The 21127-nt window shown below is 44.4% G+C and overlaps 1 protein-coding gene across 1 annotated transcript in view; it reads right to left on the bottom strand.

Annotated features, from left to right (window-relative positions):
• The window catches only part of cubn (cubilin (intrinsic factor-cobalamin receptor)), a 450080-nt gene that overhangs the window by 67940 nt on the left and 361013 nt on the right, over positions 1-21127 (bottom strand). The window contains exons 52-53 of the mRNA XM_038796451.1: positions 17450-17576; positions 14999-15216 (exon numbers count right to left, since the gene is read on the bottom strand). Of these exons, the coding sequence (XP_038652379.1) occupies positions 14999-15216; positions 17450-17576 (345 nt within the window). The remainder of the gene's footprint in view (positions 1-14998; positions 15217-17449; positions 17577-21127) is intronic.

Raw genomic sequence — 21127 nt, forward strand, 5'->3', positions numbered from 1 at the left:
CATTCTCTCTGGCAGTGCTCACAGGCTGAAAATCACCCCCATGGGTTCTAATGGAAGGGTCACACCCAAGCTTATTTTTTGTCTTTACGAATTTCAGTTACTTCCACTGGTCTTTTCTTCTATGAAGTTATGACATTAAATGAGGGGAAAATAAATCAAATCCAGATTGCTCACCCATTTCTACATCAGCACATTGTTTTTGTAGGTAGTGGGAAGGGTGGGTGTGGTGATCATGTTTGGGGAGTGAGTCGGCAATTGAACTCTTTCCATTTCCACTTGAATAGAAATAGTACCACCATGTGAAAAATCAAGACCACTGCACACCAAAGCTAAAACTACAAAGCTGTTTTGGGTTTTGGGGTAAGAACCATTCTCATCAACAAGAGGAATGTAAATTACTAGTCTTATATTTGGATCATTTTTTTGAAACCTACAGAGCTCTGTAAGAAAGCCAGAACTGTTAAACAAGCATGTAACTTTGTTTAAAAAAAGCTGAAGTCAGCAATCTTATTCTTTGTTAATGTTTTTGCATTTACGCAGGAGGCTAAAAGTTCCTGCTGGCTGTGAGAAATCTTTGTAAAAAGCAACTGTGAATGGCAGAACTCATAAGCTCCCTGCCCACTTTGCACTGCACTCAAATTTCCTGATGTAAATGCCAACTGGCAGTCTGCATTCTCGCATATGAAGTGCAAAAGTTTTATCGGGCAATTTCTTCCCTTCCTGCCCCATTCCCAATGTTCAATTCTAAATGAAGATTCAAGGCCAAATTTATTCATTTTCCAGGAAAGGATCCTTCCATTCTATAAGAAACTACAGGACATCTTTCAATGCTTGCCTCTTATCAGACATCAGAATGAAGAACACGAAAGGCACACTAGAGATGACACAAGTACCAGACTCCAATTAAACAAATCAATCTGATACAGTGCGCAGAATTTTATACTCCCCCAACACTAAGAGCAGGGAGGTAGACCTGGGCAGAGGGGATGGATTGTAACATAGGGTGGGATGACAGGGGTGCAATGCCCCATTGTCTTACATCTCCACTTGTATATTACTAGCAGTAAGAAGTCTTACAACACCAGGTTAAAGTCCAACAGGTTTGTTTCGAATCACTAGCTTTCGGAGCACACCTCTTCATTCACCCGAGGAAGGAGCTGTGCTCTGAAAGCTAATGATTTGAAACAAACCTGTTGGACTTTAACCTGATGATGTAAGACTTCTTACTGTGCTCACCCCAGTCCAACGGCAGCACCTCCACATCATGATTACTAGCAGTAGCAGCAGAGGTGGTGGTGGGTTGCCTCATGACTCTTTTGCCAACTGAGAGCCTTAATTGGCCACTTAATGGCCACCTCAGGGTCTCTCCACCCTCCCTCCTGGCTCCACCTCCCACCCTACTATATCTCACACGGATGTTTCTATTGACATAAATTTTCCAATCGTTAAATGCTCCCTCAAACAGTGGGCGGTCTGTGGAATCTCATTCATAGCTGTTAGGAATTCCTTGTGGTGTTATGTCAATTTAAAGAGCTGCAATTCCAAGTTAGAAGGCAGATTCTTGACTGAGGAATAAGTATTGCAAATTGAAGCTTGACAACTGGGAGTCAATTGGAACATTTCACATTCATCATTTATTGTTGCTGCCCTTGAGTTGCTTTTCTAAGAATTAAGGGGAAATCTCTCTCCTCTTTGACAATCTGGTGTATCCTGACTGGAGTACAATTGGAGAAATACATGGCAAAAAATAGCTGACCAATGAAAAGCATTTCACAGCATTCTGTGCCAAACTCTGGCAATCACCATCCCAATTGCACCGACGCTGATGGATTTCGATAATGAGCCTCAGGAAGTCACATTGGGTGAGTCATTGTGTACGTGATCAGAAGCAAGCAGTGGTGGCAGTGAAAAAACAGAGACAGTTTGTTCCTTCTTCAGTTGCACTGGACAGGGGTGCCCCCTTTTCTTCCTAACCTCTCGCAGCTTTGAACCCAACTCCACCCCCTATTCCACTCCACCCTCCCCAACCTCCTGACCTTCCCAAGACCCCATACTTGTCAGTCCTGTGGATTCCTGGGCCGCCTTGCACCTCTTATTGCAGTCCTGACAGTGGTCACTAATGGGCTCTTGGCACTGTGGGTCTGATGGAGCTTCCGGTTAATCTGATTGGCTGGAGGTTCCAGAGGGTGGGACTTTCTCCCAATTTAGGATGGAGGTCCCATTTGGACAATGTTTAGCCCACTCATGGCACATTATGACTGTGGGGCAGGCTGCGTGGAACAGGTCAGCTCTGGGTTGACTTTACTCACCTTTCACCCATTGACATATCCATGCACCCACCCATTCACTAACCCACTCAGCTACTCACTCACTGACCCATTCACCAATTCAGTCAGCCATTCCCCACTTCCTCACCCGCCCACTCAATTGCTGATGCACAAACCCACTGACTCACTCACTCACTCGTTCACCCAGTCACTGAGTCATCCACCCAACCATGCACCCACTGAATCACAAAGATGCAGCAACATTTGCAGTCAGAAGCAATTGCCCCAGTATCGCTCCTGGGCCTAAAATATCTTTGCACAATTTAATAAACATTGATGTTACGTTATTTTCCATGTTTTTAATTGATTCTGGAAGTGTTTGGGTGGCACGGTAGCACAGTGGCTAGCAATGAACCTGGGACCCTGGCGCTGTGAAGCCACAGTGCCAACCACTGTGCTACTGTGCCGCCCATGAAGGAAGGCATTGGGAAATTAAAATCTTCAGAGAAAACTAGGAGTCAAGGGCCTGGCTTCGGACAGAGCACACATCATTCCAAATGACAAGATCCAGCCAAGGAATGCATGTGCTGTTGTGACCTATTGTGAAATCTCCAGTGATGGAACAGTTCTGCTGAAACTTACTAATTGATTGACTAATTAATTATGCATTTGTTCTGCCAAAGCGTATTCATGCGAATGTTAACAAAAAATGTCTGAGTTGAGTATTCTTGGACTTCATTGCACATTACAGTAAAAGGGATAACAGACTTGTGCAATAATTTGAAAATGAGCCTCTGTTGATGAATGAATGAGTTGAAATGACCCAAAGATCATACTATCAAACGGGAGTGAAAAAAAGCAAAGTAGTGTATGCTTACACAAAACTTCTTCAGCCATTAAGTTTGGAGACTTCATTTATCGCTTGTTAAAAGTTGAATTAGTAAAATACTAAGCAATTGGCTTTGCAATGTTGTACACACTCAGAATGTGTTAAATTAATTATTGATTTTCCATTATTGTGTTATTGCAAACAATCTGGATTTCTTTTTTATTCCAGATATTTCCTTTTGGCTTCTGGAGGCAATATAGTAGAAAGCTCTGGAGCAGGGAGGCTTGGCTGCTATTAAAGTAATGTGCTCTGGTCATGATTGGGGAAAGCAGGAGTGAGAGGCTGTGGAAAGAGAGAGCCAAGGGTTCCATGTGAAATCTGGAGGAGCATTTCTGCTGAACGTTACAGAAAATATTTCAAACTTGCAAACCCAGAACGAGACCATTTAGCGAGAAAGGTGTGGGAGCAACATGTAACTCTCTCCCATGAAAAGCAACGAATTCTAACTTACTGAGACCAATAATATTTAATGGATAAGGATATGAAAGGGTAAAGAGCCAAGGCAAGTGAATGGAGTTAAGACAGATAAACCACACTGTCACTGAATGCAGAACAGATCTGAGGACTGATTGGCTTATCTAATTTATCTAACAAGCATGTCTTTCGGGACTTGTGGGAGGAAACCGGAGCACCCAGAGAAAACCCACGCAGACACGGGGAGAACGCGAGAAGATAGCTAGCTAACAGGAAACAGACAGTAGGCATAAATGGATCATTGTCTGGTTAGCAAGATGTAATGAGTTGTGTGCCACTTGGATCTGTGATGGGGTCTCAAGTATTTACAATTTATATAAATAACTTGGAGAAAGGGGCCAAATATATTGTTAAAATTTGCTGATGACACAATGGGTGCGATTCTCCCAAAAGGGAACAAAGTCATCTAGCGAGCGCGTTTAGCCACGTGTTTCCCAGCTTTCGCAGTTCCTGAATAGGAAACGCGTGGCCGAGGCCGCACACAACCCCGTTTTCTACAGAGGGGAGCTCCGCGCGCCAGATTTGCCCATTGTAGCGAGAGATCGTGATGCCATTTTAAATGGCGTCCTGATCTCCGAGTCCCCGAAACAATTCACGGCACCCCCGTCAGCCCGAACACTATATGGGGGGGGGGGAGGGGTTGGGGGGGGGGGGGGGGGGTCCCCAGCCCCCTTGTAACAGTGGGGGGGGGGGGTCCCCAGCCCCCCTGCAACACCCCCAGCGCCCACATTAGCCAACCTCAGCCCGATCGCGCACATGCAAAAAATGGGAGTGCCAATCTGGCACCCTGGCAGTGCATATGCCAGCTAGCAGTGCCACCTGAGTATCTTGGCAGTGCCAGATTGCCACCCAGGTGGCACTGCCAAGGTGCCAGACTGGCATTGTCAGGGTTCCCAGGTGGCACTAACAGTACCAGGGCACCACCCTGAACAAAGGGCATGCAGCTGGGTGGCTCCGACCCCCTGGGAGACCCACATGAGTGCCATTCTATCTGTTCCCTGTTTGTGGGAATCAGTGCTGAACTGCACTCGCCTGAGGTTTCTGAGGCGAAGGGGTTGAATCCTAAAGCCTCAGGTATTTCGGGAAACCGCATATTAGAATGAGACGAGCTGCCTTACGCTAATATGCTGAATTGCCAAAAAGTGATCGCACCCTTTGTGGTTGGGATTTACATCACAACTCGCGAGATAGTATTAAATTACAAGAGGAGGCATAAATTAGATAGAAAAGCATTTGACCTGAGGATTGGGAACATCTTAAAATTCAGCAAAGGAAGACCGACAGATTGATTAAGAAGGGGAAAATACAATTTGAAAGTAAACTAGCAGGGAACATAAAAACCATCAGTAACCCCGCCTAATCTGTACTCCCTGGACACTAAGGGGAAATTTATCATCCACTGAACCTGCACATCTTTTGACTGTGGGAGGAAACTGGAGCACCCGGAGGAAATCAACACAGACATGGGGAGAACGTGCAGACTCCGCACAGTCACCCGAGACCGGAATTGAACCCTGGCTCTGTGAAGCTGCAGTGCTATTCACTGTGCCATCATGCTGCCCTAAAGTCAGGACTGTGGTGGGATATTCCCCATTTGCCTGAATGAATGCAGCTCCAACAACACTCAAGAAGCTTGCACAAACCAGGATAAAGCAGCACGCTTGATTGCTGTCCTTTCCGAAACATTCAATCCCTCACTACAGATGAATATTGGCAGCCGTGTGTACCATCTATAAGATGCATTGCAGTAACTCACCAAGGTTCTTCATGCAGCACCTATCAAACCATGACCAGTGCCATCTAGAAGGATAAGGAAAGCAGATAGATGGGAACACCACCACTTGGACGTTCCTCTCTGTTCCTTCACTGTCACTGGGTCAAAATCATGGCACTCCCTCCTTAACAGCACCGTGGGTGTACCTACACCTCAGGGATGGCAGCGGTTCAAGACAGCAGCTCATCAGCACCTTCTGATGGACAATTAGGGATGGGCGATAAATGCTGGCCTAACCAATGATACCCACATCCCTTAAATGAATGAAAACCAACTAACTAGCTCAGCTGATTCATGAAGACGACCAGTTGAGAAAGATACTGAAAAGCTGCTGATGCTCATTTAATGGCACTTCAGCATTAACTGCTATCTTCAGGTGGGAAGGACGAAGTGAAGAAAATCTAGGGGTGAAAAAATGAGAGTGAGAACCATTAAATAATGGCAGCATTTCCCTTCATCATCAGTGTTATTTATTAATAGCATGAGAAATGTTTAAGATGCATTTGCTGTATCAGTAAGAATGGAACAGTGAGGTGCACATCCCGTGAGAACATTCAGAAAATATTATAAATATTATTATAGAATTTGACTAGCTTCTCAAGATATATTGAGCAAGGTCAAAAATGTTGGCAGAAAAAAACAACAAACCTATCCATCAGTGCAGTCAATCAAGGCCAAAATTATAATGTGTATGGAGCATTAATGCCAAAGGATTCACTTTGCCAACATTCTCAGGTCACAGGAGAATTTTGTGCCTTAGAAAGTGCCTCCAAACGTCATTACCCGATTAAGCTATAAAGCACAAACAGAATTGCTACCAGTTCATGCTTTGGGTCCAAGCAGCAGGCGGCATAAACTCTTCCACTTCATTCCCTTTAAGAACAGCAAATCAATTCAATGCTGAAAACTACCAAGCGCAAACGTTGTGTAGCTTTAATCATTGTCAGACGTCCCCATGGGAAACAAATGAAGAATTGAAGGAGCAACGCTTGTAAATCTAAATAGGAAAATCCATTTTGTTCTCAACAACTTCAATCATTGATATCATAGAATTTACAGTGCAGAAGGAGGCCATTCGGCCCATTGAGTCTTGGAAAGAGCACAAAACTGTCACTAGCTGATATGAGACTCCGCTAGTCTTTAAAAATGGCAGAGGTTCTGCTCCCATTTTCGACAGATGCAATTTTTGCAGTGGGAGAATGGGATGGGGCATGATTCAGGATCTGACGGCCTGCATCCTAGGATCTTAAATAAAGTGTCTGCTGAGATAGTAGCTGCATTGTTTAAATTCAAACCAGGAAGTCAAATCTGATTGGTCTAGGCATTACCATGAGGAATGAACCAGGGAATGGCCATTGTCCAAGCTTTTGTTGATAGAATCATAGAAATTTTACAATGCAGATGGAGGCCATTTGGCCCATCAAGTCTGCACCTACCCTATGAAAGAGAACTCTACCCAGGCTCACACCCCTGCCCCATCCCCACAACCCTACTTAACCTGCACATCTTTGGACTGTGGGAGGAAACAGCAGCACCCAGAGGAAACTGATGCAGACACGGGAGAACGTGCAAACTCCATACAGACAGTCACCCAAGGCCGGAATTGAACTCGAATCCCTGAAGCTCTGAGGCTTGTTTGGTATATATTGTTGATTCTTTCAATTGTTAGTCCTGTGAACCTGTCCTGATGAATGCCAGATGAAAGGGTTTGTCATTGTGTTTCTTTTTCCAGTAATAATTGAAGTTCCCCATCCCTGGAATTAGTCTCATTGAACCTTTTCTGCACACTCTCTCTAATGCCTTCACATCCTTCTTAAACTGTGGCACCAAAACCTGGGTGCAATACTCCGGTTGAGGCCAAACTAGTGCTTTATACAAGTTCAACATATCCTCCTTGCTTTTGTGCTCTATGCCCTTATCTAAAAAGCCTAGGATGCTGTGTACTTGATTCCCTGTAATGACTGCCTGTTAGGCTGCATGTCGATCTGATCTTGTGGGAGGAATGGCAGCACAGTGGTTAGCTCTGTTACTTTACAGCGCCAGGTTCCTAGATTCGATTCCCACTTGGGTCACTGTCTGTGTGAGTCTGCACATTCTCCCCGTGTCTGCGTGGGTTTCTTCTGGGTGCTCCGGTTTCCTCCCACAAGGCCCGAAAGATGTGCTTGTTAGGGGAATTGGACATTCTGAATTCTTCCTCTGTGTAACCGAACAGATGCTGGAATGTGGCAACATGGGGATTTTCACAGGACCTTCATTGCAGCGTTAATGTAAACCTACTTGTGACAGTGATAAAGATTATTATTATCTTTCTAATTGCAGCCAATGCTGGCGCGGCCTTCACAGGGCAACTCAGCCTCGCAGTGAGGGCCTTGAATAGTCATTAGGCCACCTATTTTCATAAACAAGGAACATAAAACCTGTTTCAGGCACTTTTTTGTGCTTTATCAATACAGTAGTCCCCCGTTATACCGCGCTCCGCAATACCGCGGTTCGCGATATACCGAGGGGGGGCTTATGGACCCCAACTGTCAGTTGTGTCAATTTCAGCGGCCGGCTCACTTTGATCCGGAGAGGGAAGCTGCTCTCTCACTGAAGCAATCAGCCGGCCGCTGAAATTGACACTGCCCGCTGCTCTCTCCCTCCAATCAGCCACAGCCTGTACCTCAGCAGCCACGGCCTGCACCCCAGCAGCCACAGTACCCCAGCAGCCACAGCCTGAACCCCAGCAGCCACAACCTGTACCCCAGGAGCCACAGCCTGTACCCCAGCAGCCACAGCCTGAACCCCAGCTACAGAGGGGAGGGGCGATGTGAGACCATGCTGGTCTTGCAGAGGCCCGTATGACCTCCTCCTGTATTCTCTGCTCTCTCCCTCCAATCAGAAACATTAAAACTTAAAAGTTGGATTGGAGGGAGAGAGCAGCCGGCAGTGTCAATTTCAGCGGCCGGCTGATTGTTTCAGTGAGAGAGCAGCTTCCCTCTCCGGATCAAAGTGAGCCGGCCGCTGAAATTGACACTGCCGGCTGATTGGAGGGAGAGAGCAGAGAACACAGGAGGAGGTCATACGGGCCTCTGCAAGACCAGCATGGTCTCACATCGCCCCTCCCCTCTGTAGCTGGGGTTCAGGCTGTGGCTGCTGGGGTACAGGCTGTGGCTCCTGGGGTACAGGCCGTGGCTGCTGGGCTTCAGGCTGTGGCTGCTGGGGTACTGTGGCTGCTAGGGTTCAGGCTGTGGCTGCTGGGGTACAGGCTGTGGCTGCTGGGGTACTGATTGGAGGGAGAGAGCAGCCGGCAGTGTCAATTTCAGCGGCCGGCTGATTGTTTCAGTGAGAGAACAGCTTCCCTCTCCGGATCAAAGTGAGCCGGCCACTGAAATTTACACTGTTTTAATTAGATCCACGATGGGGGTTTTAAATTTATTTTAAAATCTATGCTAGCGCTTCCCATTGTGAGTCTACGGGGGTCTGACCTCTCCCCCCCGCCCCCCGTAGACTCTCAATGGGAAGCGCTAGCATAGATTTTAAAATAAATTTAAAACCCCCATCGTGGATATCCGTGGCTCGGATGCAACGCGGGTGGCTGTCTTGGACCCCAACACCCGCGTTATAAAGGGGGACTACTGTATAGAACATAGAACAGTACAGCACAGAACAGGCCCTTCGGCCCTCGATGTTGTGCCGAGCAATGATCACCCTACTCAAATCCACGTATCCACCCTATACCCGTAACCCAACAACCCCCCCTTAACCTTACTTGGTGACAGTATATGATGGGCGAGAGTCTTGCAGTTCGTAATGAGCATGGCTTCAGGGATTGTTTAGTGCCCTTTGGGTCAGTACTTACACTACCATTATAACTGTTTGAATGGAGATTTGATTCCTGGATTATCTTTTATTCAACTTAATTTGAATTATAAGATAATGCCCTCTAATGAAGGGAAGAGTACTTTACTAATAACCTTAACAATTCCCTTCATTTAAATATCTCAATAAAATCACCCCTTAGCTTTCTCATCTTTAAGAATTCAAACCCAACCCCATTCAGTTGTCACATGGGATTTCAATTACTGCAGAGAGACTGTGGTCAGTAATTTCATCCAGAGCATCAATGTGGTTACTATTATTATGCAAGAAGAAGTCAACATCCCGATCTCTTTTTTTTTAAAATAATTTTTATTGAAGAGATTTTTTACATGAGAATATTTACCCCCCCTAACCATAGACTATTACAAAATAAGACTATTACAAAATAAGACTATTACAAAATATACATCCCGATCTCTTTATCACAGATATCACAGTATTTACAGTGCAGAAGGAGGCCATTCGGCCCATCGAGTCTGCACCGGCTCTTGGAAAGAGAACCCTACCCAAGGTCAACACCTCCACCCTATCCCCATAACCCAGTAACCCCACCCAACACTAAGGGAAATTTTGGACACTAAGGGCAATTTATCATAACCAAACCACCTAACCTTCACATCTTTGGGCTGTGGGAGGAAACCGGAGCACCCGGAGGAAACCCACACACACATAAGAACATAAGAACTAGGAGCAGGAGTAGGCCATCTGGCCCCTCAAGCCTGCTCCGCCATTCAATTAGATCATGGCTGATCTTTTGTGGACTCAGCTCCACTTTCCGGCCCGAACACCATAACCCTTAATCCCTTTATTCTTCAAAAAACTATCTATCTTTACCTTAAAAACATGTAATGAAGGAGCCTCAACTGCTTCACTGGGCAAGGAATTCCATAGATTCACAACCCTTTGGGTGAAGAAGTTCCTCCTAAACTCAGTCCTAAATCTACTTCCCCTTATTTTGAGGCTATGCCCCCTAGTTCTGCTGTCACCCGCCAGTGGAAACAACCTGCCCGCATCTATCCTATCTATTCCCTTCATAGTTTTAAATGTTTCTATAAGATCCCCCCTCATCCTTCTAAATTCCAACGAGTACAGTCCCAGTCTACTCAAACTCTCCTCATAATCCAACCCCTTCAGCTCTGGGATTAACCTAGTGAATCTCCTCTGCACACCCTCCAGCGCCAGTACGTCCTTTCTCAAGTAAGGAGACCAAAACTGAACACAATACTCCAGGTGTGGCCGCACTAACACCTTATACAATTGCAACATAACCTCCCTAGTCTTAAACTCCATCCCTCTAGCAATGAAGGACAAAATTCCATTTGCCTTCTTAATCACCTGTTGCACTTGTAAACCAACCTTCTGTGACTCATGCACTAGCACACCCAAGTCTCTCTGAACAGCGGCATGCTTTAATATTTTATCGTTTAAATAATAATCCCGTTTGCTGTTATTCCTACCAAAATGGATAACCTCACATTTGTCAACATTGTATTCCATCTGCCAGACCCGAGCCCATTCACTTAACCTATCCAAATCCCTCTGCAGACTTCCAGTATCCTCTGCACTTTTCGCTTTACCACTCATCTTAGTGTCATCTGCAAACTTGGACACATTGCCCTTGGTCCCCAACTCCAAATCATCTATGTAAATTGTGAACAATTGTGGGCCCAACACGGATCCCTGAGGGACACCACTAGCTACTGATTGCCAACCAGAGAAACACCCATTTATCCCAACTCTTTGCTTTCTATTAATTAACCAATCCTCTATCCATGCTACTACTTTACCCTTAATGCCATGCATCTTTATCTTATGCAGCAACCTTTTGTGTGGCACCTTGTCAAAGGCTTTCTGGAAATCCAGATATACCACATCCATCGGCTCCCCGTTATCTACTGCACTGGTAATGTCCTCAAAAAATTCCACTAAATTAGTTAGGCATGACCTGCCTTTTACGAACCCATGCTGCGTCTGCCCAATGGGACAATTTCTATCCAGATGCTTCGCAATTTCTTCCTTGATGATAGATTCCAGCATCTTCCCTACTACCGAAGTTAAGCTCACTGGCCTATAATTTCCTGCTTTCTGCCTACCTCCTTTTTTAAACAGTGGCGTCATGTTTGCTAATTTCCAATCCACCGGGACCACCCCAGAGTCTAGTGAATTTCGGTAAATTATCACTAGTGCATCTGCAATTTCCCTAGCCATCTCTTTTAGCACTCTGGGATGCATTCCATCAGGGCCAGGAGACTTGTCTACCTTTAGCCCCATTAGCTTGCCCATCACTCCCTCCTTAGTGATAACAATCCTCTCAAGGTCCTCACCTGTCATAGCCTCATTTCTATCAGTCGCTGGCATGTTATTTGTGTCTTCCACTGTGAAGACCGACCCAAAAAACCTGTTCAGTTCCTCAGCCATTTCCTCATTTCCCATTATTTCCCACACGAGGAGGATGTGCAGACTCCGCACAGACAGTGACCCAAGCCGGAATCGAACCTGGGACCCTGGAGCTGTGAAGCAATTGTGCTATCCACCATGCTACCGTGCTGCCCAGTTGTCCAGTTATACAGTTGTCCAACTGCCCAGTTATGCAGGAGAATATGCATCATTCCTTTAATTTGTGCTTCTGTACAAGCATCTTTGACTTCTAAAATATCTAAAATCTCTTTCAGGCACTCTTTTGTCCTTTATCAATATGATGGGTGAGAGATGGACGCGATTTAACGGAAACATTTCGAAGTGTTATTATGGGCATGTTGGCGAGATTGCAGCCATATTTAGTGCTGAAAATGTGCCCCTGTCAGCAGCTCGCGATTACTGGCTTTCTCGCTGTCTGATTCGCCAGACTCGTGCCTCAGTGTCACGGCACTCACAAAAGGGAGCTTCTTTTAAACGCTCCCTCACCACTCACGCTTAGTCAACACACAAGCATTGCAAGGCACAGACATGCTTCTCGCTTTGGGGATGCTGACCTGGACAGGCTTCTCGATGCTGTGAATGAGACATGGTGCATCCTGTTCCACTGAAGGAGTCAGAGGACACGGGCAACGGCTGTCAGTGCGCAAGCAGCATGACCAGGAGGACCAGCGTCCAATGTCGGAAGAAGACCCATGACCTCCACCGAGCTGCAAGCGTAAGTTACCACCTCTCTCCAGGCATCAGTTCCGCCTGTCACCCCTCAATTTCCCAACTCACCCCCGCCCCCCACAAATCACTGGCTAACACTTCGCACCCTCCCCACATCCAATCTTTGTGCTTGCTCCTCAACACCCCTTGGCACCCACCCGTTTCATGTCCAGGTGCAGTGCCCACACATGCCACCTTCTATAGACATCCCGGCTCATCAAGCGCATGGCTCATAGAAACATAGAAACAGAGAGAATAGAAGCAGGAGGCCTTTCAGCCCTTCGAGCCTGCTCCACCATTTATTATGATCATGGCTGATCATCAAGTTCAATACGCTGTTCCCTCTTCCCCCCATATCCCTTGATCCCTTTCACTCCAAGAACTAAATGTAATTCCCTCTTGAAATTACACAACGTTTTGGCCTCAATTACTTTCCTTGGTAGCGAATTCCACAGATTCACCACTCTCAGTGAAGACATTTCTCCTCTCCTCAGTCCTAAAAGGTTTACCTCTTATCCTCAAATTATGATCCCTAGTTCTGGACTCCCCCACCATCGGGAACATTCTTTCTGAATCTATCCTGTCTAATCCTGTTAGAATTTTGTAAGTTTCTATGAGATCCCTTCTCACTCTTCTAAACTCCAATGAATACAATCCAAACCGATTTAGCCTCTCCTCATATGACAGTCCCGCCATCCCAGGAATAGGCCTGGTAAAACTTCATTGCACTCCCTTCATAGCAAGAACATCCTTCCTCAGATAAGGACACCAAAACTGCACACAGTACTCCAAGTGTGGCCTCACCAATGCCCTATACAATTGCAGTAAAGCATCTTTATTCCTACAAAAGCACTGGATAAAAGCTTTGAGAAAAGGTCATCTGGACTCGAAACATTAGCTCTTTTCTCTCCCTACAGATACTGCCAGACCTGCTGAGATTTTCCAGCATTTTCTTTTTGATCTTTATTCTTATACTCAAATCGCTATGAAGGCCAACATTTACCTTCTTTACTGCCTGCTGCACCTCCATGCTTACTTTCAGTGACTGATGCACGAGGACACCAAGGTCTCACTGAGTATCCACCTCTCTCAATTTACACCCATTCAAATAATAATCTGCCTTCTGATTTTTGCTAACGAAGCGGATAACCTCACATTTATCCACATACTGCATCTGCCATGCATATGCCCACTCACTCAACCTGTCAAAATCCCGCTAAAGCATCTCTGCATCCTCCTTGCAGCTCACTGTCCCACCCGACTTTGTATCATCTTCAAATTTGGAGATAATACATTTAGTTCCCTCATCTAAATTATTAATATACAATGTGAACAGTCGGGGTCCACGCACAGATTGCGGTACCCCACAAGATCCACATCATCTGTACTAATATCTTTCCTCAATATTGTATCAAAAATGCAACTCCACCACCTTTTCCTTTCTGTCTGTCCTTCCTACAACTGACTAGCCCACAATGGTTAGTTCCCATCCTTGGTCACCTTGGAATCATGTCTCCATAATCCCAACTATATCATATTCCTTTACATCTACCTGCGCAACTAATTCATCCATTTTATTTCAAATGCTCTGTGCGTTCAGGTACAAAACCTTAAGACTCGTCCTGGGGGCTGTTTAGCACAGGGCTAAAGAGCTGGCCTTTAAAGCAGACCAAGGCAGGCCAGCAGCACGGTTGAATTCCCGTACCAGCCTCCCCGAACAGGCGGCAGAACGTGGCAACTAGGGGCTTTTCACAGTAACTTCATTTGAAGCCTATAAGTGATTTTCATTTCATTTTTCATTTTCATTTCTCATTAGTGTACTATCTGAAACAGACCCTTGATTTCTCTGCCTATGACTTTTCTTATTCTCCTTTCTGTCTTTTTCTTGATTCCTCCTGCTCCTCTGAATCCTTACGTATGTTCCCATCCCCCTACTACATTAGTTTAAAACCTCTCCAACTGCTCCAGCAAGTACCATCCTCCCCACAAAAAGTCAGCAGTTCCATGGTACCACCCTGCCCAAGAGGCATGCAGCTGGGGACTACTGGTCCCCTGGGAGACCTCAGGCAAGTGCTGTTCCATCTGGTACCCGTTTGTGGAGACCAGTACTAAACAGCGCTCGCCCAATGTCTCTGAGGCAAGGGAGTTTGATCCCACACCTCGGGTAACTCAGGAAGCTGCACATTAAAGTGAGACTAGCTGTCTCGCTTTAATATGCAGATTTGCTAAAAAGTGCTCCCGTCCACAATGGGCAGAATTCACATCACAGCGTCAGATTTCAGAAATGAAAACATGTTATGCAGGTCCAAAAATCTTTCTGTTTATACAGTGGTGATTAATGTGGTTCCTATTTTTCCCTTCACAATTGGTTCACTGTCCATCATATCAGATTTTCAACATTGATATCTAACACTTAAATGTGAAGTTTCAAAAACTTCCACTCTGGGAATGGACATATCTTTTACAAAAAGATTTTAGCCTCAACAATACCCCGAAACAACAAAATCAATTTTTAAAAATATATCGCAAGAATATTGTTGAATATGTCCTAAAATTCGGGAAGAATTTTTTATTTAATTGATTTTTCAAATCTCACTTGTCACTTACCTAATGTCGCTGTATATGAGGCCCTCCATCCTCCATAAGTAAAAAATTTGTTTATTTTAAACACGAGGAATATAGAGCTATCGGTACTCCTCAGAACTGGTGGAACTTTTGAGCCACAGAATTGGCCTAAAAGTGGTGCCAGAGTGTTTGAACCATCATGGACAGCCACATAGCTGGAGGTGCATGCTGGTGAAGTCTCAAGGTCGAATTCATTGAATCTGAGGAGGAAAATAACTACATTACCAAACTCTTTAAATATGATCTCATGTTGTAAATATGATTTCTATTTCATAGCTATTTTGGTAAAAGGCTAAAATTGCTTTTCTTATGTTTATTACAATGGTCCTGAAATTGGTCCATGGGATACGGAAATAGCGACCTATTAATATTAAATAGCTTTATGCCTCAGCCCTAATAATATCGAAAAATACTCAGATATTGCTAAACCTGTGCATACTACTATCAGTGATATAACTGGCTTCTGAACCAACATGTTCAGTTCCGTGAGCCTATCCACATAGTTTGAGACTATAAATTTTGAAATCAGCCCAGCTGCTTACCTCATTGGCCAGTATTTTATAATTTAAAAAACTCATCTGGACAAAGAAAGGTTTGCATTTTTATTGTATACTATTACATCTCTGGGCAACAGTTCAGACTACTTCACAGAATCATAGAATGATACAGCAGAGGAGCAGACCACGCAACCCATCATGCCTATGTTGGTACAGTTATCCAATTAATCCCACTCTTCGCTCTGCACACAGCCCCTATCTCAGAGCTCCACAGGAATTCCAAGTGTGGTCTCATCAATGCTATGTGACATCTTGTAGCAAGAGTTCCTTATTCTTGTACTCCAATTCCCTTTCAATAAAGGTCCACGTGTTATTTGACCTTCTAATTTAAGGGCAGCACGGTAGCATTGTGGATAGCATAATTGCTTCACAGTTCCAGGGTCCCAGGTTTGATTCCAGCTTGGGTCACTGTCTGTGCGGAGTCTGCACATCCTCCCCGTGTGTGCGTGGGTTTCCTCCGGGTGCTCCGGTTTCCTCCAAGTCGGCTTATGAATGAAGTTACTGTGAAAAGCCCCTAGTCGCCACATTCCGGCCCCTGTTCGGGGAGGCTGGTACAGGAATTGAACCGTGCTGCTGGCCTGCCTTGGTCTGCTTTCAAAGCCAGTGATTTAGCCCTGTGCTAAACCAGCCCCATTACATGTCCACATCTCTTTTCAGCCTATTGGTGTCCTCCTCACAGCTTAAATTCCACGCATTCTTTGTATTTTTGCTGTCTCTTCATCTAAGTAATTACTTTGATTGTAAGTAGCTGAGGCCCAGCAATGATCCTTGCACCATTCCACTAGTCACAGCCTGTTAACTTGAAAATGCCCCATTTATTCCGACTCTTTGCTTCCTTTTTAAAAATTAATTTAAGGGACGTGGGCCTCGCTGGTTAGGCCAGAATTTATTGCCCATCCCTAGTTGCCCTTCAAAAGGTGAAGGTGATGGTGAGTTGCCTTCTTGAACCACTGAGATCCTTGAGATGTAGGTACACCCAATGTGCTGTTAGGGAGCGAGTTCCAGGAAGTTGCCCAGTGACAGTGAAGGAACGGCGATATATTTCCAAGTCAGCGTCATGAGTGACTTGGAGGAGAATCTCCAGGTGATGGGGTTCCCAGGTATCTGCCGCTCTTGTCCTTCTAGATAATAGTGGTCATGCGTTTGGAAGATGTTGTCTAAGGAACCTTGGTGAGTTACTGTCCATTATCCAATCCTCTATTCATCTTACCCCCAACTTCATGAACCCTCATCTTGCATATTAACATGTTTGTTCCACCTTATCAACCAGATGGTTCGACTGTGTGGCTCAGTTAATCATTGAGTAAACTTGCAAGCATACAATTAATTATTTTGAAATGCAGAAACAGTTATGTAGGCAAATATAACAGGCAATTTGATGTATTCCAGACAGGATATGGTTAACACATCACAACATGCATCAACACTCTTTGCATTTCACTGTGCAGAAATTGAAGGCTTCAATAAATGAAGACAATTCGTTTGACAACTTGATCCGTTAATTTGCTGAGCCAGAAAGCCAAAAAGGCAGGTCAGTGACATATTCATTGATCTCGGTTGAAACAGTGAAAGGAATCCTACAACTGGCCTTAGGATAGGGAAGGAAAATCAGATAGGGTTCTTGTTCAGTAAGCAATGTAGTGGAATGTTTACTAAATTGCCCATGCGTGAATATTAGATGAGAAAAGGATTGGGCTCAAGTATGACCCAACTGTGTTTGAATTCTCCGATGGGACAGATTAACATTTATTGATTGTTACATGTGAATGATGGTCATGTCAGCCAAGTATGAGACTAATAGCCATGAAACTGTATTCATACCAAAGTGTGAGAATTCTTTTTAAAACAATATAAAGAGGAATGTTTTTTTACTTACTTCAATTTAACAATCCTGTTCTTTCCAACAATGATGAGGTATGTACAGTTGATGTCATTGTATTCAGTGCGTGAGTATGTCGGGCTGGAGATACTGCCAGATGATGCGTGGAATGTACCTCCACAGGCTTAAAACAAAGGACCACAAATGCAATTAGCAGCTAGCCTCTCTATGCATAATATAATTGACAGAATTTAAGGCATTTCCATTGTTAAATTGATGTTATAGATGATGACATTTGCTGAAAAAGCAATTAAAATACACCAAAATCAATATTTACAAACAAGTCGTAACACCATTAACACATCATGGTAACCAGGGAAACCACACAAGAGGGTTAAGACTGACCTGACTACTGACCAAGCATGAATAGCACACCGTTGCTCTTTATACTGAATATGTTATTGTGCTTATCAATAATATGCAGAAATAAATATTAACATGTAGGGTGTTTCTTTTTATTCTTGCAATACTTCTTGCATCTGAAATCCCAAAGTGGATTGGTTCCTTTTATTAATGATTAGGAGGCAAAAGAGGAAAAGGTACAACCATTGCCGAAATGTGGCTCAATGGTATTTATGCCTGCTTGATGCCCAACAGTTGTTTTCACTGATTTAGTTAAAGAAGGCTGCTGCATGGCAAGAACTCCCTGTCTTCCAATTGGCAGATGTGAACATAGAATCATAGAATCTAACAGTATGGAGACAGGCCCTTCAGCCCAAACTGGTTCATTCAAACCAAAAAGTCCATCTAAGGTAACCTCATTTGCCTGCATTTGATCCCTATCCTTCCTATCCATGTATCTGTCCAATTGCCTTTTAAATGTTGTCAATGTCCCTGCCTCCGGCAGCTCATTCCACATATGCACCACCCTCTGTATAAAAAAATTGCTCCTCAGGTGCCCATAAATTCTTTCTCCTCTTGACTTAAACCTATGCCGTCTAGTCCTCGATTCCTCAACCCTGCGAAAAAGACTGTTTTCACCCTATCCATGCCTCTCATGATCTTATACACCTCTGATCACCACTCAGTCTCCTACGCTCTAAAGAAAAAAGTCCTAGCCTGTCCAATCTCTCCTTATAACTCAGTCCCTTGAGTCCTGGCAATATCCTTGTAAATCTCTTCTGCACTATCTTCAGTTTAGTAACATCTTTGCTATAGCAAAGTGACCAAAACTGAACACATTACTCCAGGTGCGGCCTCACCAACGTCCTGTACAATTGCAACATAACTTCCCAACTTCTATACTCAATGTCCTGACTGATGAAGGCCAACATGCCAAAACCTTCTTCACTGCATTATCTACCTGTGACTACACCTTTAGAGAATCATGTATCTGAACAGCAAGGTCTCTCTGTTCCACGATACACCCGAAGGTCTGACCATTCATTATGAAAGTTCTACCTTGATTTGACTTTCCAAAATGCAACACCTCACCTTATCTGTATTGAACTCCATTTGCCATTTCTCGGCCCACTTCCCCAGCTGATCAAGATCCTGCTACAATTTTTGATAACCTTCCTCACTGTCGGCAATACCACCATTTTAGTGTCATCTGCAAACTTACTGATCATGCCTTGTACATCCTCATTCAAATTGTTGATATAGATAACAAGCAACAATGGGCCCAGCACTGACTCCCGAGGCACCATAAGTCACAGATCTCCAGTCCGAAAAGCATCCCTCTAACATTACCCTCTGCTTCCGACCATCAAGCCAATTGTATATCCAATTGCCAGATCTCCCTGAATTCCATGTGATCTAACTTTCCAGAGCAGCCTACCATGTGGAACTTTATTAAAGGTGTTCTGAAGTCCACATAGACAACATCTACTGCCCTGCCCTGATCAACGTTCATGGTCACGTCATCAAAGAACTCTAGGTTAGCACAACCGCCTCACGGCGCTGAGGCCCCAGGTTCGATCCCGGCTCTGGGTCACTGTCCGTGTGGAGTTTGCACATTCTCCCCGTGTCTGCGTGGGTTTCGCCCCCACAACCCAAAAATGTGCACAGTAGGTGGATTGGCCACGCTAAATTGCCCCTTAATTGGAAAAAATAATTGGGTAATCTAAATTTATAAAAAAAAAAAAAAAAAAAAAATCAAAGAACTCTAGAAAATTTGTAAAGCATGATCTTCCATGCACAAAGCCATGCGGACTACTCCTAATAAAACCCTTTCTTTCCAAATGCCTGTCTGTCTTATCCCTCAGAATCCTCTCTACTAACATACCCACCACAGATGTTAGGCTTACCAATCTATAATTCCCAGGGTTTTCTTTGCAGCCCTTCTTAAATAAGGGCACAACCTTTGCTATCCTCCAGTCTTCTGGTACCTCACCCGTGGCTAACGATGATGCAAGATCTCAGCCAGGCTCTCACAATTTCTTCTCTAGCCTCACATAGTATTCTTGGATATACCTGACAGGGCCAGGAGATTTATCCACCTTCATACATTTTAATACACCCATCACCTCCTCTATGTAATGTGAACTGTCCCCAATATATCACCACTATCCTTCCCAGGTTCCCAAGTCTTCATGTAAACACAGAGGAGAAATAGTAATTGAGGACCTCATCCCTCTCCTGCAGTTCCACGCATATGTGTTCACCTTGGTCCTTGAGAGGTTCTATTCTTTCTCTAGTTATTCTTTTTCCTTTGATATACTTAAAGAATCGTTTTGGATTCTTGATTTAATTGACTTGATTTGATTTGTCACATGTACCAAAGTACAGTGAAAAGTATTTTTCTGTAGCCGAGGGAACGTACATAGTACGTACATAGGAGACACAAGAATAATCAACAGAGAACATTGACAAATGGTACATCGACAAACAGTGATTGGTTACAGTGCAGAACAAGGGGCCAAACAAAGCAAACAAAGCAAATACATTTTAGGATTAAGGATGAATTAAGGATTCACCTTAATCTTCTCGGCCAAAGCTACCTCATGCCCCCTTCTTGCCCTCCTAATTTCCTTCTTGAGTATACTCCTGTATCCACTGTACACCTCTAGGGAATCCCTTGATTCCAGCTGCTTTTACCTGAGCCATGCCTCCTTCTTTTTCCTGGTCAAAACCTCAATATGTTTTGTCATCCAGGGTTCCTTACTCCTGCCAGCCTTATCCTTCACTCTAACAGGAACATATAGACCCTGAACTTTATCTGTTTCACTTTTAAAAGCTTGCCACTGCAAGAGGCCCCTTTGATCTCAAACAAGCTACTCCAATCCGACATGATAAATATTTTCAGGGATCAGTGTAATTTGCATAACATTCATCACCACGAGTGGCTCAGTGACACCAGTACTGACTGAGCTGCCCACGTTCTGAAGGACCTATCCGCCAGACTGGGCCTGCTGCAGGTGCTGAGAGAAACAACAGCAGGCAAAATTCTAGATGAACTCCTCCTCATAAATTTACATGTCACAGATCCATCTGTCCATGACAATATTGGTAGTTGTCCCCTGTCTCCACACTGTCTGACCTTATTCGTTCGTATATTATGGGGCACCTTATTGAGAGCCTTTTGAAAATCCCCAATGATTACAATCATTACATCATTATTGTTTACACTTTCTGTTATCTTCTCAGAAAACGTGTATATGGACCTCCAAAAAGCATTTATTAAAGTTTAACACAAGAGATTATGAGCAAAAACAGAATCACGTGAGTTGGAAG

The sequence above is a fragment of the Scyliorhinus canicula genome, chromosome 5 (assembly GCF_902713615.1).
Source record: "Scyliorhinus canicula chromosome 5, sScyCan1.1, whole genome shotgun sequence".
In the NCBI taxonomy this organism is placed as follows: domain Eukaryota; kingdom Metazoa; phylum Chordata; class Chondrichthyes; order Carcharhiniformes; family Scyliorhinidae; genus Scyliorhinus; species Scyliorhinus canicula.